At 51.8% G+C, this 19,010-nt stretch overlaps 6 protein-coding genes across 6 annotated transcripts; 4 read left to right on the top strand and 2 right to left on the bottom strand.

Moving 5' to 3' along the window:
- Positions 1-186: 186 nt before the first annotated feature.
- PV05_11149 (uncharacterized protein) lies at positions 187-4,767 on the bottom strand (the record flags this gene model as incomplete). The annotated part of the gene is made up of 1 exon (XM_013454605.1): positions 187-4,767. One exon carries the CDS (start codon positions 4,765-4,767, stop codon positions 187-189), a length of 4,581 nt encoding a protein of 1,526 aa, XP_013310059.1.
- Positions 4,768-8,609: 3,842 nt separating this feature from the next.
- On the top strand, positions 8,610-9,974 carry PV05_11148 (uncharacterized protein). Its single transcript, XM_013454604.1, has 2 exons — positions 8,610-8,942; positions 9,057-9,974. The coding sequence occupies exons 1-2, from the start codon at positions 8,783-8,785 to the stop codon at positions 9,650-9,652; spliced, it is 756 nt and encodes a 251-aa protein (XP_013310058.1). The 5' UTR covers positions 8,610-8,782; the 3' UTR covers positions 9,653-9,974.
- A 1,088-nt stretch (positions 9,975-11,062) lies between these two features.
- Positions 11,063-13,235, bottom strand: PV05_11147 (uncharacterized protein). The gene is made up of 2 exons (XM_013454603.1): positions 12,732-13,235; positions 11,063-12,672 (listed from the first exon to the last, which is right to left on the bottom strand). Exons 1-2 carry the CDS (start codon positions 13,100-13,102, stop codon positions 11,967-11,969), a joined length of 1,077 nt encoding a protein of 358 aa, XP_013310057.1. The 5' UTR covers positions 13,103-13,235; the 3' UTR covers positions 11,063-11,966.
- Positions 13,236-13,859: 624 nt separating this feature from the next.
- Positions 13,860-14,837, top strand: PV05_11146 (uncharacterized protein; the record flags this gene model as incomplete). The annotated part of the gene is made up of 3 exons (XM_013454602.1): positions 13,860-14,370; positions 14,427-14,546; positions 14,599-14,837. 3 exons carry the CDS (start codon positions 13,860-13,862, stop codon positions 14,835-14,837), a joined length of 870 nt encoding a protein of 289 aa, XP_013310056.1.
- Positions 14,838-15,587: 750 nt separating this feature from the next.
- PV05_11145 (uncharacterized protein) lies at positions 15,588-16,897 on the top strand (the record flags this gene model as incomplete). Its single annotated transcript, XM_013454601.1, has 6 exons — positions 15,588-15,686; positions 15,745-15,848; positions 16,163-16,294; positions 16,358-16,452; positions 16,507-16,623; positions 16,695-16,897. 6 exons carry the CDS (start codon positions 15,588-15,590, stop codon positions 16,895-16,897), a joined length of 750 nt encoding a protein of 249 aa, XP_013310055.1.
- Positions 16,898-17,593: 696 nt separating this feature from the next.
- PV05_11144 (uncharacterized protein) lies at positions 17,594-18,825 on the top strand (the record flags this gene model as incomplete). Its single annotated transcript, XM_013454600.1, has 3 exons — positions 17,594-18,342; positions 18,392-18,506; positions 18,553-18,825. 3 exons carry the CDS (start codon positions 17,594-17,596, stop codon positions 18,823-18,825), a joined length of 1,137 nt encoding a protein of 378 aa, XP_013310054.1.
- Positions 18,826-19,010: the final 185 nt, after the last annotated feature.

Genomic DNA, 19,010 nt, shown 5'->3' with positions numbered 1-19,010 from the left:
AGGGATCGATCGCTTCAAGGTCATATACTGCATGATTCGTGAGAGGGTGTCGTGCCAAATAGACTTCATATCAGCATTCTTCTCGGGTCAGGTCGTTATGAGGCGTTTTGCATGTCATCTCGGGAGGCATCCAGGGCCTGTTGGGCCATGGCCGTCATCCTCGCGCTTCACTTCAACGGGTTCTGTTCACGCTGTGCGTGATCCGCTGGATGATGCTTGGGCTTGTCTGTGAGCTCCAGCTGTAGCCAGCGTTGAAACGGCGGATTCGCTCATCGTCCGCCGTCTCCCTTCAAAAACAGGGCGTTGTGCATATGCAATCAGCATTTTGAAGCTCGAACCTCGGCTCTTGCATTCGCCCAACACATTCTTGTCCGCAAAGATGCTCTTCGCAAGGTTGCCGTCAGAAATCACACTCGCTTCAAAGCAATGTTGCCACCAAGTTCTGGCAGTTCTGGAGACAATTTTACTGATCCTCGCATCAGCATCGTCGGAGTGATCGGCAATCAGATCATTCAGAGAAAGATTGGTCTCTTTCCTCCCTTGGCCAAAAGCCATCCGAGGCGACGCGGTCACTTGTCTTGCATCTCCTAATCCAGGTTGAGTAAATCCTTCTGAGCCACCACTAGATCGAGACGATGAAGACGAGTCGGTTGACCTTGACGGGCGGCCAGCCACAGGCACTCCCACCACGCAACGACTGATGTTGGAAAATCCTCGAGCACCGAGCACGCTCTGGACATTGTCAATAATAGGCCTTAGGCTGATCTGTCGGTCGGCCGTCGTCATTCTGAATTTCAACTCGCGTACAGCCCGTCGAGTCTGGACACCCATGTTGACGATATCAAGATCGAGAAGCATGAGTTCAATGTATCCGCCAGGCAACAAGATTCGCCTGCATTCAGACATGATGTTCTTCATTTTTGCCTCCGCCATAGCGGGCGGGAATCGGACCACAACGGCACAGAAGTAAGCAGAAGGGAAGGGAAACCGCTCGTGAAAGCTGGCTATTTCCGCCCGACGATGATTTCCCGCGCCATTCTCTGATACCCTTGACCCCTTGGAGGCTCTCTTGCTTGCTTTCTCCTTGAGATCATAGACGACTGCTTTTTGTGCTTCATAGTTTACAGCACAATAGATGGCCCAGTCCTCGTTTCCTAGACCGTCGATGACAAGGATACGTCGTTCGGGTATAGTGTGAATCTCGTCATGTGCGGGAGAAAACAATACCCTTCCAAAGGAAAGCCACTTGGCGACCATCAACGAGGCATAATGTAGTTCCGACTGGCCAACAGGATCTTTATTTCGTGCAACCACATCCAAGAGATCGGCATTCTCCTGATGACTGGGCCCAATATCCGTCTCGGCAGTGCCTTTTGTTGTTGGCAAGAGCTCTAAGGAGGAAGCGGTAGCTGGAATACTCGTGCGGTCGGCCGTACTCGCGCTATTTCTCTGAGCAGTTTCATAGTCACGGAGGAAATCACGGATAGACAGTGGTGATGCCGGGTCCATTGAGTGGTGAAGGGCTGAGACAATCCTCGACCTGCGCAGTCTAATGTCTTCCGCAGCAACTCGCATTGGCGTTGAAGCTTTGTCAGCTATAGCCGTAGCTGGTTTCAATGTCATCACTGGCTTCCGAACTAGCGGCCTCTGCACACCACGGACCTCAGGTCGTGAGAGCTCGACATTGGTCTTCTTGCTTCTTGCGTGTAGAGCTTCCGTGGGTGAGGAATTTGCTTGCGATCCGTGAATGGGCCGCAGACCTGCAACTTGCCTGTCAGCGAAGCGGTTGCCGCTCATTCTTGTCCCAGAGGGTGACATGACATGGTCAATGAAATCGTCGTATTCATTCCAGACCTCATCTGTTGTGAGACTCTGAGGCATGGATGCATCAGCCGGCCGAGCGTGTCTGGCAATGTACTCTTCGGTATGCAGCATTGGAATCAGTGGTGGGCCAAGAATGCTCAATACGCCCTCAGAACTGCTGGAAGCAGACGTTTCGGAAGCCTGGCTTGAAGGAAAGCGCAGAAATTCTGGCTCTCCAAGCGCAGCAGCAACAGGTTTTGCACTTTCTAAAGGATTGAAAGTAGTGCTCGGAAGTATATCTATCCTTGGTTGGAAAGATAATGTCTGGGTCGGCTCAGCAACTGCCGACTGATCACTGACAATATCAGGGGCTGAAGATCTTGCAAAAGGCTGAGAAAATGACGACCGGCTAGGCTTGTGCTCTCTCTCAGCTCTCGGCACCACTTGTGGGATCCTTCCGACTCGAGGAAGCCTGGGTGGTCTCTGACTCGGCTGTTCCGGCCGAAGAGGGGGTTGTTCGCGTGGGCTCTGCAGCGGCACTGCCGGTAGCGGGCTCGCGAAGAAGTGGGGTGGTGAGGTAGGTGCTGTTGGCAGGTAAGGCTCCTCGTCGTAGCCTTGCTGCGCATGCTCCGTTTGCATATAGTCAGGCTCATACTCACCCATCAGAGGACTGATGGCTGGAGAATCAACGACTTGCTCCAGGAAATCTCCAACGTGCTCATTGTTGTTCACTTCACTTTCAGAATCCATCATAGCATAGTACGGCATGGAACGAGGTGCTGGGATAGTCGAAATGGTAACAGTCATTTCCTCTGGCGATGTGGAAGGTGGAATGTACGTCTTTTGTGACTCCATATCTGTGTCTTTCCTTCGGAAAATGTTCCATCTCAACCTCCGAGTCCTCTTATCCTTTGTTTTAGTGGACCCAGCATCACCGCGATTAAACTCGGTTGTGGAACTTGGAGTCGACGTCGATATTGCAACCGCAGAGGCACGTCCCTCGTCTTGACTAGTGACATATAGTGGAACAGAAATCTGATCCGTCCGGATAGATGTCGGTATGTTGAAAGTCTCTGAATCTTTTCCAAATCGTTGGGACCTGCGAACGGCTAGATTTGGCCGTCGCTCTTGATTGTAGACACGGTTGGGGAGATCTGCAGTATCCTCGAGAATTTGTACATCTGGTGAGGGTGTGGCCCCTTGAAGATCAGAATCCAGAGGCTGCAGTGTGCGGTCGGAGACATCGACGCGACTGTCAGATTCACTTCTTAAACTATTTCCAGATCCTCCAATAATCGGTACAGGCTTCATTCGGGTTGAAACAAACTCGTCCAGATCAGATTGACTGTTCCGATGGTGTCGACTGCTGCTGCGGCTGGCGCTGCCTTTGGACGAGAACAAAGGTATTCTCCTCGTACTGCTGACGGACCTCTCGCTTTCACTGTTGTTTGCAGAAGCCGTTTCCTGCGACGCTTTCCGGCCACGGCGTCCGTATCTTCCATAACCTTCGTGGCCTGTTCCAGTGGTAGGACCTCTGCGCTGCAGCTTGCGGGGACTTCTTTCAACTTCTTTCGCCGGTGACTTTCCTCGACGACCAAATATAGCCAGACGAGAGAGCTTCCCAAGACGACTTGGCGACTCCGGTACAGCTGGAATCGTCTCAGGAGGCGTGATCGGATGATGCCCAGACGGGACCAAGTCTCCTTCCCTTTCGTCAGCACCAAGAACATGCTCAACCATCCCCTGGTCTTCCGGCCGCTCAGGCCACAGACGTGCTCGATCGCGATCTGCAGCCCAGGGCACCGTCACTGGCTGACCTTGCTTGACCCATTGTGCGGCCAACGACTGCTGAAGCTCACCATGTGCCCGGGTAACAGAATCTTGATGGAGAGTATCGGCGATATTGTCCATATCTTTCTGCGTACGCCGGGGAAGCGGGCTGCCCTCGGGCTCGGAAGATGGTGGTGTAGGCTGTTGTGGTATACGACTCCTGCTGCTACTCCTACTCAGTGATTGCTTGGCAGAAGAGGTTCTAGGAGGAGGTGTCGGTGCAGGTGTGCTCAGCGGCGTCCTCTTTCTGCTAGGACTCCTCTTTACTTCCTTCGAGCTGAGCGCAGAGTTGGCCCCACTTGCGGAGAATGACTCAGGAAGGGCTGGCACTTCTGGGATGTTCCCACGGTTCGCTTGCCGTACAGGCACAGTATGTAGGCGTTTGCCCACCGTTTTAACTGGCATGTGCTGTATGACGCTTGGGGAGCTTGACGACCATGACGTTGGAGTTGTCATTGTTGTTGATTCACTCCAAGGACTTCTGGAACTGGACAGCCACGTGGATGGACTTTCTATCGAGCTCGTAGAATTGTTCAATGGTACTTGGTTCCGTGCCGGTGATGCAGCCAGAGCTTGCAGCTCAGGTATCAGTCGAGGCGGCAGGTCTGCGTGCCGAGCTGCCAATGCGGTCCTAGGCATGACTATGCCAAAGATTGCGTCGCGCTCAGTGTCTAGGGAGGACAGCGCTCTGCTGGAAGCCTCGCGCAGTCTCGCGGTTCGCACTGGAGGAGGTCTATCGTGTGTTCGACCCCCTCTTCGACCTTCTCTTCGATCAGAGTCCATTATCAAAGGTACCTCTTGCGACAACGATGGCGGTCCCCAAGTCGACTTGCTCATGGAAGATGGAGGAGCCGCAACCTTTGACGACGCAGTCGGTCTCAACGACGGCGATTTCGTGGTTGATTTAGGGATGGACGTCGGCTTCAGGCGAGGCTTTGCACTTGAAGATTTCGCTGGCTCCATAGTAAGAGCATCGGACCGATAACCAGAACCTGCGTCTGCCCCTGACCAACTGGGCTCTGACAGACTCCCAGCTTGTCCAGCCGCGGGCAATCTGGAGCCTCGTGGCACGGTAACATCCTTGGTTCTGGGAGGACCCTGTCGGGTGTCGTATGTCTGTGTTCTGTACGACATGTCCTCAATCAACAGAAGTGTTGCTTGCCCGTCCTCCTAATGCAAGCACTCGTGAATAGGACGTTAGTCATTCCGTTGTCTTTGCTTAACCACCTGACATTGAGCCCGCTTGACCGTACTGTTGTGATATGGAGCAGTGGGATGAAGGAAATAGTTTGTTTAGCGTGGAAGCTGACACTGGAAGCCGTGAAGCACAGCTAACTGATCTGTAGGTCCAGAATTCCAGGGTCCTTGAGATGTCTCTGTCAAATGTGGTACAGGTCACTCCCACCCGAGACAAGTATGTCAGTAGACTTCAATAATAGGTGTCAGAAGGTCGTGAACAATAGGACTGTCATAGCCGGATCTGCCCTCTCACGCGCCACAGTCGCTATCCAGGTTGTGTCGGCGTATCCGTGGCAAAAATAGCAGCCACGAAATTTCGGCACGTGATTATGAGGGCGAAAGACTTCTGTCAGCACAATTGCGGCAAAGAGACGCGCGGCACAGGAGAAAATGAAGAGAAATCAAGATAAAAGCAGAGTATTTCCAGGATAATAACCACCCTCAAAGGATGGCTGCATGGCATGAAGCGGATCTTGCAGGCATCTTAATGGCGGAGGGATAAGAGGGCGGGAGGGTTAGTTAGTACGAGTCATATTGCGGCACACCAAGCAACCCCAGGACTATGCTTGGAGCCTCGATGACTTCGCAGGTCTCCGTAGCTGCAACGGCGTGGGGCGCTAAAGGCTCGCGCATAATTCGTATTCCACTGATACACCCCGATACCTCTTCAGGCCAGGACGCAAGGCATCTCTGCTTTGGCATTTGGCCACTGGAGTCCCCATAAGGAACCCTCCATCGAGGCTACTCCGGTATCCAGCTCGGAGAAGTCACGCCAGGGCAACGCCTGGCTTCTGCCATGCTTTACCTGACGTCGTGGGGCCGAAGGCTTGGAATCCTAGGCCGCAGACAGTGACCCAGCCAGACGGATTAAGAGACTCTCGCTTACCATGACTTGCTGGATGTCATGCGTTGAAAGTGCTCGTCTGACACTTCTCGAAGAGTCATGTGCATGAAAAGCGGTCCAATCCGGGTGACATATGCGCGGAAGGCGGCATCATAGGCGCAATCGGTCTGCAGGCGAGGCCGATACCAGGGCTAGCAAGACAGGTTTCTGGTACAACGGTGACAGGCACCGAACAAAGAAGCTGGTGGCGAAGGGGCGGCTCGGCACTGGAGGAAGTCGACGATTTCACTCAGCCATCATTACTGGTGCATTCGTACTGATAATTAGAACGGGGGATTTTCATGGCTGCAGGGCTTGTTTGAAGGAAAGGGAACTTTGCATCGTTATTCGCAAGTCGAAAAGCCTGCTGAGTGCAGGGGCCAGAAAGTGAGAACCAGTCAATGAGGTGGAAAGAGACTTTGGGATTGAGGAGTTGCCGTCGGTGGAGTTGGCGTAAACCTTTCTGGGCGGCCCGGATGCCCACGCGGTGTTCTTTTTGGGGGGTCACTGGGGGATCATTTTGCAGGCCTTCTAGGCGTGGCAACTTCTAAGCTGAGGTCTTACCGGGCGACTCTCAGCCTTCAGTGGATTCGCAAGAAAAGGCTCGAAAAGGCCCGAGCCAGGTCTTCCGTTGGTCTTTGAGGGATAAAAGTGGGCAGGGACTTCTTGGAGACTTCTGTGCTACTTGTCGCGACATCATTGAGAATTGTAACTACCACAGTACGAGCCGTCATTGATCACGCCAAGGTAGCAGCACGGCACAGGCTTGCGAAAGAATTGTCTCATGGACTCTGTCGCTTCCATGGCTGCCTGCCCACGTTGTCTCAATCGGGCTCAGCGACTTCCATGGTCGTCTCTCTTTGGCTCGAGCTCGTGCTGAAATGTCGTTGATTCGGCTCGGTCTAGCAACAATATCAGCATCAGCCACGAAACACTCATTCTCGTGGCTGACGGTAAGTGTTTGACCATGTCCTCGTCACGTTCTGCGTCGAGCTTGCATCACAATCCTCTGGCATAATAAATGAGGACTGCCGCACAGCGAGCACATGCTCAGCACCGACTCATGACGGGCAAGCATTCTCGATTAGCGTAGCGGAAACCCCCGAGTTTCCCCTTCGATTGCCCATTTTCATGCACTTGAGTCCATCGCTTTTCTCAGAAATGGCCAATCACGCTTGATATTCAGCAAAATCCTTCTTTTCGTGGCTGATCGTGAGACCAGGGGTTTCTGGAGGAATACCGCTAACTTCGATAAGCGGGAAATCCTGGCAGGGAGCCACCTGCGCTTGACTGTCCCTGCACCGGACCAGTATGGTGGCATGGGGTGGGTTCATTAGGCTCAAAATCTCCGACCGACCCCTCATCCCACGGAGGACACATCCTCGACACGAGACGTGGTGGTACTCGGTGCCTCAACAACCACCTGATTGCGTTGTACTTGAGCTCCAAAAGACGCTGAAACCGCTCGTCGAAATTGACCAAAGCGAGCAGTCCTCAGCTCAATGCATGACGTGAGAACAACACGGACAATACCCTTGGCAAGTGATAGAGTGGTTATCTGCGACGGCATCCTCGTAAATGGCAACGCTGGAGACGGCCTTCCCCTTAGAAGGAGGATGTGATTGTGGAGACGTCCGATATGTCATGGAAGTGAAGCCAATGATTGTCCATTGCTGCCAGTAAGTAGGCTGTCGTGTAGGGATGTGTCCTCTGCTGAGATCTCACAGCTGTCGGTGGTGCCAAAGAGAGACCGGAGCATCGTTTGCCCTCAACGCCATGATAGAGACAGACAGGCTGAAACTGCTGAGACGTGAGCCCGAATGGACGACGGTGCCAAGTCAGAGCAAGGCCGGTCAAAGCATCGCACGTTGTCCCACATGCCGCATCGCTGTTTGGTCTGTGTATCTTCATAACACGGCTAATGTCCAGCAGCGCATCCGGATAGTACGGGTTGGGACTTTGGATACGCCGGATTTGCTGCCGCCTGATGTTCACATCTGGATATCGGAAAAGCAGCCATGGATCGTTCTGTCTGATGCGATTCCTGCCTTTGAGGACGCCGAATATGATGATGAAAAGGTCTGGTCAGTAGATTCGCTGCAGAGAAAGCGACGAATAGCAGAAATGGAGAGTACTCGACAGGATCCTCGAACGTGTTAGCCTGGACGGTTCCTTCGATGACATTAAACAAAAGCCAGTTTCCTGCCGGGTCGCTTGTCTATGAACACTATCTGAAGTAGATCAATACCCATCAAGCTGCCCGGCCATGCCGAGTCAACAGCAATGGTAGTATTCTTACCTGCGGTATAAGAGCCGCAGTTTTGGGCTGAATGGTTAACACAACGATGTTGGCCCATCTGAGAATCGCGTCGCTTTTCAGCCTTGCAGCAACATCCCTGTCGAGCTGAGGGTACCTCTTCGAACTTGGGACAGCTACTGTACATGACTGGATCTGTCAGCCAAGCCATAACAATGCATGAACCCGAATCTTGATCCATTTCTACTGAAATATCAAGAGCTGACAGCTAGATCTGAGGACAGGCGACCCCGTACCGCATGCGCAAACCTTGCGGATTCCATTGCTCGTGGAGCGCATTCTTTGGCTTGAGCGGACATGTCAATACTTTGGACTTGCAACAGCGCGAAAGCAACAAAAATGTAGCCTCAAGATGTAGACACGTAGCTCATCAAGAACAGAGTCAGGCTTTGCCTTGGACGCTTGCAGAAGAAGATAGGAAGTTGAGAGTTGGTGAGCTGGCTCATCGGACCAAAAGCCAGCCTCTAACTTGGAGTGAGGGATTGATTGTCAAAATTCAGACGTCCCCCAGCGAACGCGACTCCATGCACAACCATCAACATTAACGCCAGATTGTTCACACTACCAACAATCTACCCTTTTCTTATCGTGCATCTATTTCCGTTCGTTGACGCTCCTTTCCTCCTTGAATCACGACCTCAAATCAGCTTCCTTTTCCCGCCTTAAAGTGCGCATTGTGCCATTGACACGACGCTTGTGCAGTCTCAAACATGGTCGACTACGCATCGAAGACAGTGGCACAGTTGCAAGAGATACTGAGGTCACGAAGCCTGCCCCACTCAGGAAAGAAAGCAGAGCTCATTGCAAGACTTGAAGAGTCCGATCTCGCTGCAAGTCAGGCGAAGGAACATCAAGCGGCTGCAGAAGACGGTGCGTTCAGACCAGAGAATCTTCCAGCCCAGGCGCGCTTCCTTCGAGTGCAGTTTGCGCGTCCCAAGTTCACTGTCTAGAATCTCTCCAATTACTGACACTGTCTGCTTTTAGAAACAGCCTCAGCTCTCCCTGCCGACTCTACCACTGCGCCGCCCGCGCAAGTCCCTGAGCCTGTAGCACAGCCCACCTCAGAAACGTCTGCTCCTACAGAAGCTGCGCCGGCAGCAACAGAAACTGAGACGACCGGCACCACTGCCGCTAACAATGACGCTGCTGAAGCGGCCGCCGCCTCCTTCGCCTTGAGCCTGCCTTCCTCAGAGGTGGATTCAGAAATGGCTAGGCGTAAAGCACGCGCCGAACGCTTCGGCACGAGCGCGGCAGTCGCCAATGGCGAGACCGGCGCAGAAGGAGCGGATGCGGATACATCGAAGGCATTGGAACGGGCAAAGCGCTTTGGTACCGGCCAGACCGCGCTAGGCAAGCTAGATGAACCGCTGTCATCGGAGACAAAACGGGACTCGAGAAAACGCGGTCGGATGGAAGGCGACGGCCGCGGGGGCAGATTTCGTGGAAGAGGACGGGACAACTCCAGGAGGCGGCCAGGTGAGAGGCCAACCGGGGTCAGCAAGCAGAGCAGCCCTTTCTCCTCGGAAGCCGATCGCATGGCTGCAGAGGCAAGAAAGAAGAAATTTGCCAGCACAGCGTGATCTGGCCTGCGCTGTAGTCGTATTGTTTTCTTACGTGCTTCGCTGGCGGGAAAGGACGAGATCTGGGGGCCATGGGACTGCAACAAAAGTAAGGATCGATGGGATGGCCATGGGACCATGTATTTTGAAAGGCGGCTGGAATCACTTAGGAATATCGTTTTTAACAGGCTCTTCGACGGTTCTTGACTCTTTGAGCGCGTAGGAGGTCTTGATAGTCAGGTCTAGAGCAAAGAACTGTGCCTTCAGGCCTGCAGTCGTTGCCGCCCAACATGAGCTTACACTTTCGGCGCCTACAAGTCGAAAAGAAGAAAGAACACGGGAGTTTTTTTGTTCATGCTTTGCGCATTGCTAGCTACAGGAGTCACCTCGTCTGTCTGTCCCACCAAGGCCTCGTAAGGCAACCTGCTTTGCATCTCGTTCCTTCTCGGCTTCCACATGGAGACTTGGTCCCAGACCATTGACATCACCAACAACCACGTAGTCACCCAAACTCCCAGATCCATCAAACCAAACTCCATAGACCCAGTCCACTCAATCAACCAAGAAACCCATAGCCCCAACCTCCCAGACTTCCAAGACCCATGTCCTCACTCCCAGCCTGCCCCAAGATTCCAGACTCCCAAATCCCCATGATTCCCAAGCCACAAAACCCAAGACTTCAAGACTTCAAGACTCCCAGACTTTCAGACTTCCAATCTCCCAGATCTCCAGACTCCAAACCCCAGACCTTCAAACTCTCAGACACACGACAGACAGACAGACGGGTGCTCCACACAAACATTGTCATCAATCATCCTCCATTCCAGACCTTTGGGCCACATCTACCCCAGTCCAACACGTTGCTAGCTACCTGTCAAATGAAGTACATACTTGGCCATTTGTTTCTTGTTGCTGCCGTTCTTTTTTTTGCGGCTTCTTTTGTTTGTTTCTGACTCCCTCTTTTGCGGGGATGGCCTTTGTTTGTGTGATGTGTGATGTGTGATGATGTGTGCTCTGATGGGGTGAGTGAGGTGGAACGCTGGAGAAAAGCTAGCTAAAGTAATCTGAGATGTTTGTGGCCAGATGATTTCTTTTCTTTTCCTGCCGTTCTTTTTTTGCGGCTTCGTTTCTTGTTTCTTTGACTCCCTCTTTTGCGGGGATGGCCTTTTGTTTTGGTTCTGAGTGAAAAGAAAAGAAAAAAAGTGATGTGTGTTGGACTGAGGTCGAAATGCTCCCTTCCTGTACCTGCTCCAGACCATCCATCCTTCCTGTCAAATCCCGAAATTCCCAAACCATCATCTGCCAACCAGCATTGCCCTGCTCTGCTCCGATTCCTCCAAACCAAATTCCATCACAATCACACTGCCTTCCATGTCCATCTCGCTATTGGAGCTAAACTGATTTGTGGTCATGACTTCGAGGCCAAAGACCTTTTGATGGCCTTCTTTTTGGGCTCATTTTTTTGGTTTGTGTGAGCTATCCTACCGTCTTCCTCATCACGCGCCGATGATTTGGAAGAGGGGTGATTGATGGCCTTCTTTTTGGTCTCATCATGATCTTTTTTCGATGACCTTCTTTTTGGGTCATCATGATCTTCTTTTTTTGATGGCCTTCTTTTTGGGCTCATCCTTTTTTTGTGTCAGCTATTCTAACCTCTTCTCATCACCCGCCGATGATGTTGGAAGAGGGGTAATCCTCTTCGAGCTCCAAGGTGCGCCTTTGCTTGAAGGAGGATACGAAAGAAGGGTAAGAGAGAAGAGGGCGGGAGGGAAATATTTATGGTCGGTGGCAGGCGCGTCTTCCCAATCGGTCAGCGGTGTAGAGATTCCTGCCGCACCAGATGAAAACTCTGCAGAGGTGAAGTCCTTGGTGTTGCCGCTGAGAGCAGGGTGAGGTGAGGTTTGAGCAAAATTCTGCCGAACGTTCTTTCACCACAGGTGGCTAGCATCGCCGACCATTGAATTTGTTAGTGGTGATATACTCGACCCTCACAGGTAGAGAACATATTGTATTTCGGAAGCCAACTCCGCTCCTCACCATGTAATTTACTCTTGTTCAGTGACCCGGTTCTGCCTGACCCTCGTTCCCGATGCCAGCCTTATCACGTGATGGAAACCTCGCGCGAAGCAGACGGTGGACAAATCGAGGCAGGTTGGGTCGGTCGTCTGGATTGCTTCCCAAGAGGGGGAATTTCGTCCTGGCCATGGTCCATGGCACTGAAAAGGATAGGTCAGGAGATGTAGTTTTATGAAGATAGTCGAATGGTCGGTGTCAACCAGCCGCCCAAGCTTGTAACATCCTGGAATCTCCATGCCCGCTGCCTGTCCAAAGTCTACTACTTCTTTCCTGGCGCTTGTGATTGTTGCTGCATTTGAGCCATCTTCGCTCTGGCACTTCTGCTGCCTCCCAATTTGGGGCCTCTGGGTTCAGCTGCAGCCGACCCTTTGGCTTGCGTTGAGACCTTGCTCTTTTGCTGCCGTTCCGCGATGGCATCCATGAAATCCTGCCGGAACTGCTCTGCCATACGTTCATCGGCGCCACTATCGTCTGAGTATTCCTCGCCACTTTCAGCCTCGGCTTGTCGTTCTGTTCGTCCCAGCAATTCTTTCCCATCATAGATGTCCAGTTTGTTCTCCCGCATGAGCTGCTCAACAAGCGCGTCACGAGCAGCGTCGTCGCTGTTCCGCCGCTTCCGTGGCCGAGGCTTCATTGGTTTACCGTCGCGGCCGAGACGCGGCCTACGTGGCCTTGGTGGTTTTGGTTCGTCTTCAACGGGAGGTAGTCCTGCCTTTGCCCTCTCCAGTGCTGCTTGCGTTCGAGCAAGGTTTCTTTGATGTGCCGAAGAGCCGAGGTCGATCTCCGATAGTTGGCGGTTGGAGGACTGGTCTATCTGAGCAGGTGACTTTGGAGGTGCTGCTACAGATCCCTGGGGCGTTTCCGGCGTCGATTGCGTGCCATGCTGGTGTTGTCTTTGCGAGTCCTCGGGGGTGTGAGCCACAAGGGTACGTTTCTTAGCCATTTCCGAATCTACAAAAGCAACCCTTACATGGTTAGCATACTACTATTGCGGGTCCCGGGAAACAATTGGAGTTGTCCTCACATGTGCTGATCGACATTGACGACTTGTCCTGTACTGCTGACGAACCGGCCGGAAATATCAATTGGTTTCACTGGACCTTGATCGGCATTGGACACCATTGAGCTGCCATTGTCTTGCCCATTACCCGGCGCGCCTTTGGTTGTCGAGAAGTGCACGCCTCCCACGGGTCTCCGATAGTTCTTCCGAGCTCGAATCAAATCCGAAAGGTCAATCTCATCGCCGTTGTTCTTGTTCTCATTTACCTCAGTAGCTGGACCTTCGGCCGTGGCCGTGGCCGAGGTCTGGTCATTGGTCGTCTCTGATGAATCTGCAAGGCGAGGGCGTGCCACTTTTCTACGTTTTGCCGAGCGGAACACTGCGATTTCTTCCATGTTTTTCAGGTGTCTGCCTGGTGGACTTCCCCAACATCAGCCGATAATCGCGAAGAAAATTGGTTCGCTGTCAATGGAGCGGAGTTCTCGTCGCCGATCAGTCAATGCTGCATTTCCAGGCATGGGAAATACTACCTAGTTAGTGCTCATAGAATGAATGCTGCTGACCAAAGGACGTGAAAAGAAAGTCAAGTACGGTGAAGCTATCGAACCGACGCTTGTCAAAATAGTCACGTGAGTGGCGCATTGTTGACCTGCCACAACAAGATCGGCTTCTCTTGATAAAGAGCAGGTCCGTCCATGGTATGATATCTACTTTGACAATCTTCGCCATGTGCTCACAGGTCATTCAAGCACGACGAGGCAGTTACAGGGAGCCTGTCACCCTTCGGGCAGACCGGCGCTGATGCCATCTGCCGATTCTAACATGTTCATGTACGGCCTCGCCTGGCGAATGTCCATTCTTCACTCGGATTCCACGGTGGGAATCCGCCTCGCGAGCGGTTTGCCGATGCCAAAAAGATCAGTGAATATCGTACCTCGGTCAGTACCTTTGCTTCCGCTCCGAACACTGAAACTTGTTGGCAATGGCTGCCATAGCGAGTTTGGTTCATTGCTCCCCATCCATCGGCTAAGTCTGCCGCGTTTCCGCAACCATAGATAACATATCTAGGATATCCCTGTCCAACGACTCTCAGAGATTTCCATTCAAGTCTGTCTGTGATACCTAACCGCCAGAGTCCTCGAGGTGGAGAGGATGTCCCATATTCATGTCGGCGCCATGCTTGCCGAGCCGCTCGGAAACGTGTACGCGGTATTGGAAATATGCTGGCGTCTACCATGGCGTGTAGCATATGCAATAATAGGCAAAGTTACATCGTCTCAGGTGCAGCCAGAGCAAACTTCGGTTTGGCTTGCCATGGCAACGTCGATATTTGCACCATTTCTGGCATACAACTGGCATATGCTGCTTGCACGACCTACAACCATAGACCCGGCAGCAGCACTCCTATTTCCCCCGGACGTCAATGACAAGAATCCGAATAAGGACGAAACACATGGCTTCCACGGTTTCCTCTATGCCAGTGAACTTTCCCCGGCCTACGGAAAGCCGACGTTGAAGGGCGCAGATGCTGTTTGGATACACGCTCATGGAGGCGGCTTCTACGCCGGGGAAGCTCGTCAATACCATCACACATATCTACGCTGGACGAATAAGGCTTACCAAGAACTGGGGTATGATCTGAGAATCCTAGCTGTGGAGTATCGTAAGTGTGACCTGATCTACGGCACATCTAGTCGTGTAGGCTAACAAACAGTACAGCATTATCTACGGTGAAGCCATATCCTGGGGCACTTGAAGCCATGATGGCAGCGTATAAGTATCTGTTGAATGACGGCATCGCTCCATCTCACATTGTTATCGCTGGAGATTCCGCCGGTGGTAATGTCAAGCTTGCTTCAGCAAATAGCAGACCGTTCTAATGAGAATGCAGGCAATCTCGCCCTGACAACATGCTACGAAATCATGCAGAGAAAGCTCCCTATGCCAGGCGCACTTATAATGCTGTCGCCATGGCTCGATCTGACTCGCTCAACGTCAGGCAACTCCCCCAATCAGCCAACAGACTGGCTCACAACATTCGACAGCGAGGAGTGCCGCGTTGGGGCAATCGAGATGTACATGGGCACTACGATCAAATCCGCCCAGGACCCAAGGGTCTCTCCTATGTGACGGAACTCTGTTTCAGGACTGCCTAAGCAATTGCTCTCCGCTGGATGTGCTGAAGTCCTTTTCGCAGATGCAAAGAAATGGGCCCAGAAGGTCGAAGAGGAAGCAGGCTCCGGCGCGATTGAGTGCCATTTCGCCAAAGGCCAGGTGCACACTTTTGCAATCGGAGGCTGGCTGGCGGACACTGGCGTGGCAGAGCTGAGCGACTGGAGATTGCTGTCATTTGTGCGCGATCAAACTGGCGCTCAGAAGTAGTCAGACCAACTCTGGTGATTGCAGTGGAGAGGAGATGAGGCGGGAGTGCGGCTAAACCACCGGCTAAGGGTCTCCAGATGTTGCTCCCCTTTCCCCCGGGGGCTCGTTTAGCATGGCGTCGCTCTCCTTGATTGCTTCCATATATCCATGGAGCTAAGCGTTGATCAACTGTATAAAACGAGATGTCCTGGTGTATCCGAAACAGATCTCTAAACAGTACTCGCCAGCACCCGAAAACGCAGAACAACCCCATTTCCTTCGTCAATTTCTCTCCGTGAGGAGGCCAGCACAAACCAAGACGTGGTGACTCCCGACCATTGGTTGAGACCTACAGCCCAACATGTTCGGCGTGGAGCGTCTCCGTGGTCGGCCGCTGCGGGTATTGGTGACCATCGTCCGTGGCTGTTCCTTCTCATTGTTCGGATATAATCAGCACTCTACGGAGGTGTCGCCAGTGGTACTGCTTTCGTTGATCATTTCAACCACCCAAGTGCTACAATGACGGGTCAAACTGCTGCGCTGTACGACATTGGATGCTTGGTCGGCGCGGTCTTCGCGCTTTTCATAGCTTCCCGAATCGGTCACAGAAAGGCTTTGGTAAGGACATATCCCCTCTGTCTACCATCGGTGGTTCACCACACTAACACATGAGCAGCTTCTCGGGTCCAGTATCATCATTGTCGGAGCTATCATCCAGACGGCGTCAATAAAACCTCGGCATGCTGATCGCTGGACGGATCATCAGCGGGATTGGCAACGGTTTGTTACTACGCATCGACCGGATTCAGCTCATGGGTATACTAACGGCATCGGAAACAGGTCTTACCACTTCTGTTTCACCAGTTTACCACGCAGAAACGAGCCGTCCTCAGTCGCGTGGTCGGGCACTGATTAGCGAGCTCTTCATCTTGGACGTCGGCTGGCTTGTCGCGCAATTTGTGACTTTCGGTTTTAGTTTCACCAAAGGCGCCATTCAATGGATAAGTATCAATCTCCTTGACTTAGACCCGATTTGGAGGAGGAAGCAGCAGCTGACCAACGACCACAGCGTTTCCTAACCGCTTTCCAGATAGTCTATCTCATTCCCGTACGGACTTGCCTGTGCATCAGGGTGGCATGGCAATAACCGCAATCGCCACTCCCATGACCTCGTTCACGGCTGGTGCTGTAGCCATCTTTGGCATCTTCTTTTTCTATTTCAACTAGTGAGTTTTATGAATCTCTGATTCCTCTGAGTCCTCAAATTCCCCGACTAATTTCTGGTACAGTGGCGTGGGATTTCAATCTTCCCCATGGATACATGGGATCAAGGTTACTCCTTTGAAGCTTCGCCACTTTGCTGGAGGCATTGCGTCGGCTTCCGGTATCTACTATCCCGCTGCATCCGATCGCGGTCTAATGACTAATTTTCCTTTAGCATGGATCTGGAATTATGCCGTTGTGCAAATTACTCAACCAGGAATTGAAAGCATTGGATATAAGTATTTCATTGTCTGGGCAGTGTTGAACTTCACCTGGATATGGGTGATTTATTGTGAGTGTTGCCGTCTACCCCAGAACAAGTCTCTTTGTTCTTGATATAGCGCTAATTGTCCTGCCCTTCAGTCTTCTTTCCTGAAACAGCCAAGAAAACTCTTGAAGAGCTCGACTTCATTTTCATGAAGCCAGAAGACCGTCCTCCGATTGCAGTTCAAGAACTTGGAAGATCAGACAGCGTATGTTCGGAAAAAGGCGTGAAAGACAAGGGAGAGGAGATTGCGACCAAAAATATTGCACGAGATGATACGACACATATTGTGGAGGTTTAATGGGCTTTGAACTATGGTAAAATGACAGCCAACGCAGAACCCAGGAGCAACTGAAGAGAGCGAGATTCTTGGTTGGCCGCACAGCTTTGGCACTCGACGTCGGTGATACGTGTTTAGTGGAAGTTGAGGTTGGTTCGATCTTGGTTGTAAAGTCATTGAAAGCTCGTGTATTGATCCGTTAGAAGACCACCTGTTTGCTTATCATTAAGAATGAAATTATTATATTCTGAGGACTGGGCTGATACTCCATTCATGGCTCTACCACGCTGGCCAGTTCAACATTACAGTATTTGCCGATTTTGGCATGTTAAATACTATACCGCCGGGGGAGAGCAAGTTCATAAACTCATTGAGTATCGGCCTTGTCATAAATTCTCGATGCATTCCACTACACCGTCCCGTAGGTAGTGCTTCTCAAGAAATGAATCATGGTTCTCCTTTTCCGCTTTTCCGCTACCTGGCAGGGTACGGACTATGCGGATATCAATGGGACCATGATCCGCACGAACAATCCCGCCGGTCAACGTACCACAGCTAGCCACACAGCAAGGTCCTAGTTGTTCACGGAGATGAATCTTTCCAGGTGGGAATCTTGCTTCAATATCTATACCGCCCAGTTACATATAGATCGAGGTTAGACAGCAAGCGAAGAAAATATCCAAGCCGCAGTTAGCCATACCTCTATTTGTTGTCAACATGGCTACGTCTGGGAAAGAGGGTACAGTGAAAGCTGTCCGCTATCATGGTAACAAGGACATCAGAGTTGAGGACATACCTCGACAGAAGGATCTAGGAGACCATGACGTTCGACTTTCCCCAGCATGGTGCGGGATTTGCGGCACGGATGTTCACGAGTATCTTCACGGGCCAATATTCCCGCCTACACGCGAAAAGCCTCAGCCTCTCACCGGCGAGTCTATGCCCATCGTTCTGGGCCATGAGTTTGCGGGAACAATAACAGAGGTTGGGAAAGCTGTACAAGGACTCAGCATCGGGGACGAGGTCGCCGTTGAAGGGCTTTTGACTGACGACACTTGCTATTCTTGTTCCATTCACAAGAGGAATACTTGCGACAAATCAGCCTTCCTCGGTCTTTCTACCAATCCCGGAGGTCTTTGTGAAAGTATTCTAATTCCTGCCTCCACGTGTCACAAACTGCCGCCCGGACTCTCTCTGGAAGTTGGCGCTCTCGTCGAGCCGCTGTCTGTGGCATGGCACGCAGTTTCGAGCTCCGGGATCACTCCCAGGCACAGTGCCATCGTCTTTGGGGCCGGTCCAATTGGACTGGCGACGATCCTGGTCTTGAAAGCAAAAGGTATAAACCAAATCCTTGCTTCGGAGCCCTCCAAGTCGAGGCACGAGCAGGCCAAGCAGCTGGGTGCAAGTCACACCTTTAACCCTATAAATGAAGACGTGATCCAGGAAGCGAAAAGAATCTGTGATGGGTTAGTGCACAAACCCCGATAACCAAGAACAAAACTAACTCTCTCGCAGTCTTGGTCCAGATTTTGCCTTTGATGCATCGGGGGTCCAGGCGACATTGTCTTCAGGTCTCAAAACCATTCGCAAGTATGGCACGTATTATAATATTGCGCTCTGGGGCAAACAGGTATGAGCAGCCTTCGACCAAAGTTTTCAAGCTAATTCTGAATCAGCCGACCGTTGACATGAATGAATTACTGTTCAATGGCAAGACAATCAAGTCCGATCTTTCGTATTCGAGAGGTGACTATAATGCTGTCATCACGGCTATCGACGAAGGCAGAATATCCCTTCAGGAGTTGGAGTACTTTGTGACAGCTCGCATTGACATGAAGGATCTTGAGGAAAAAGGCATCAAGGAGCTGATAAACTTCAAGGACAAGCATATCAAAATCCTAGTCCGTGTGGATCCAGCACAGCCGATGACAGGCGCCCTTCGGAAGTAATTCAGACATTATCCTGAATATAAGACAATCTTTCAAATGATAGTCTCATCAATATCCGTACTTATATCAGTGTTGGAGCCATCTCAAATAGGCAGGATATTGTATGGGTTGCAAAAAAAGGGGTCTTCGGCCGCCAAGACAAATAAAATCGTACCTCAGCCTCGTCAGAAAGTTGGGTTTGCTGT

The sequence above is a fragment of the Exophiala xenobiotica genome (assembly GCF_000835505.1).
Source record: "Exophiala xenobiotica strain CBS 118157 unplaced genomic scaffold supercont1.7, whole genome shotgun sequence".
In the NCBI taxonomy this organism is placed as follows: Eukaryota; Fungi; Ascomycota; class Eurotiomycetes; order Chaetothyriales; family Herpotrichiellaceae; genus Exophiala; species Exophiala xenobiotica.
This window is presented reverse-complemented; position numbering and strand designations above follow the sequence as displayed.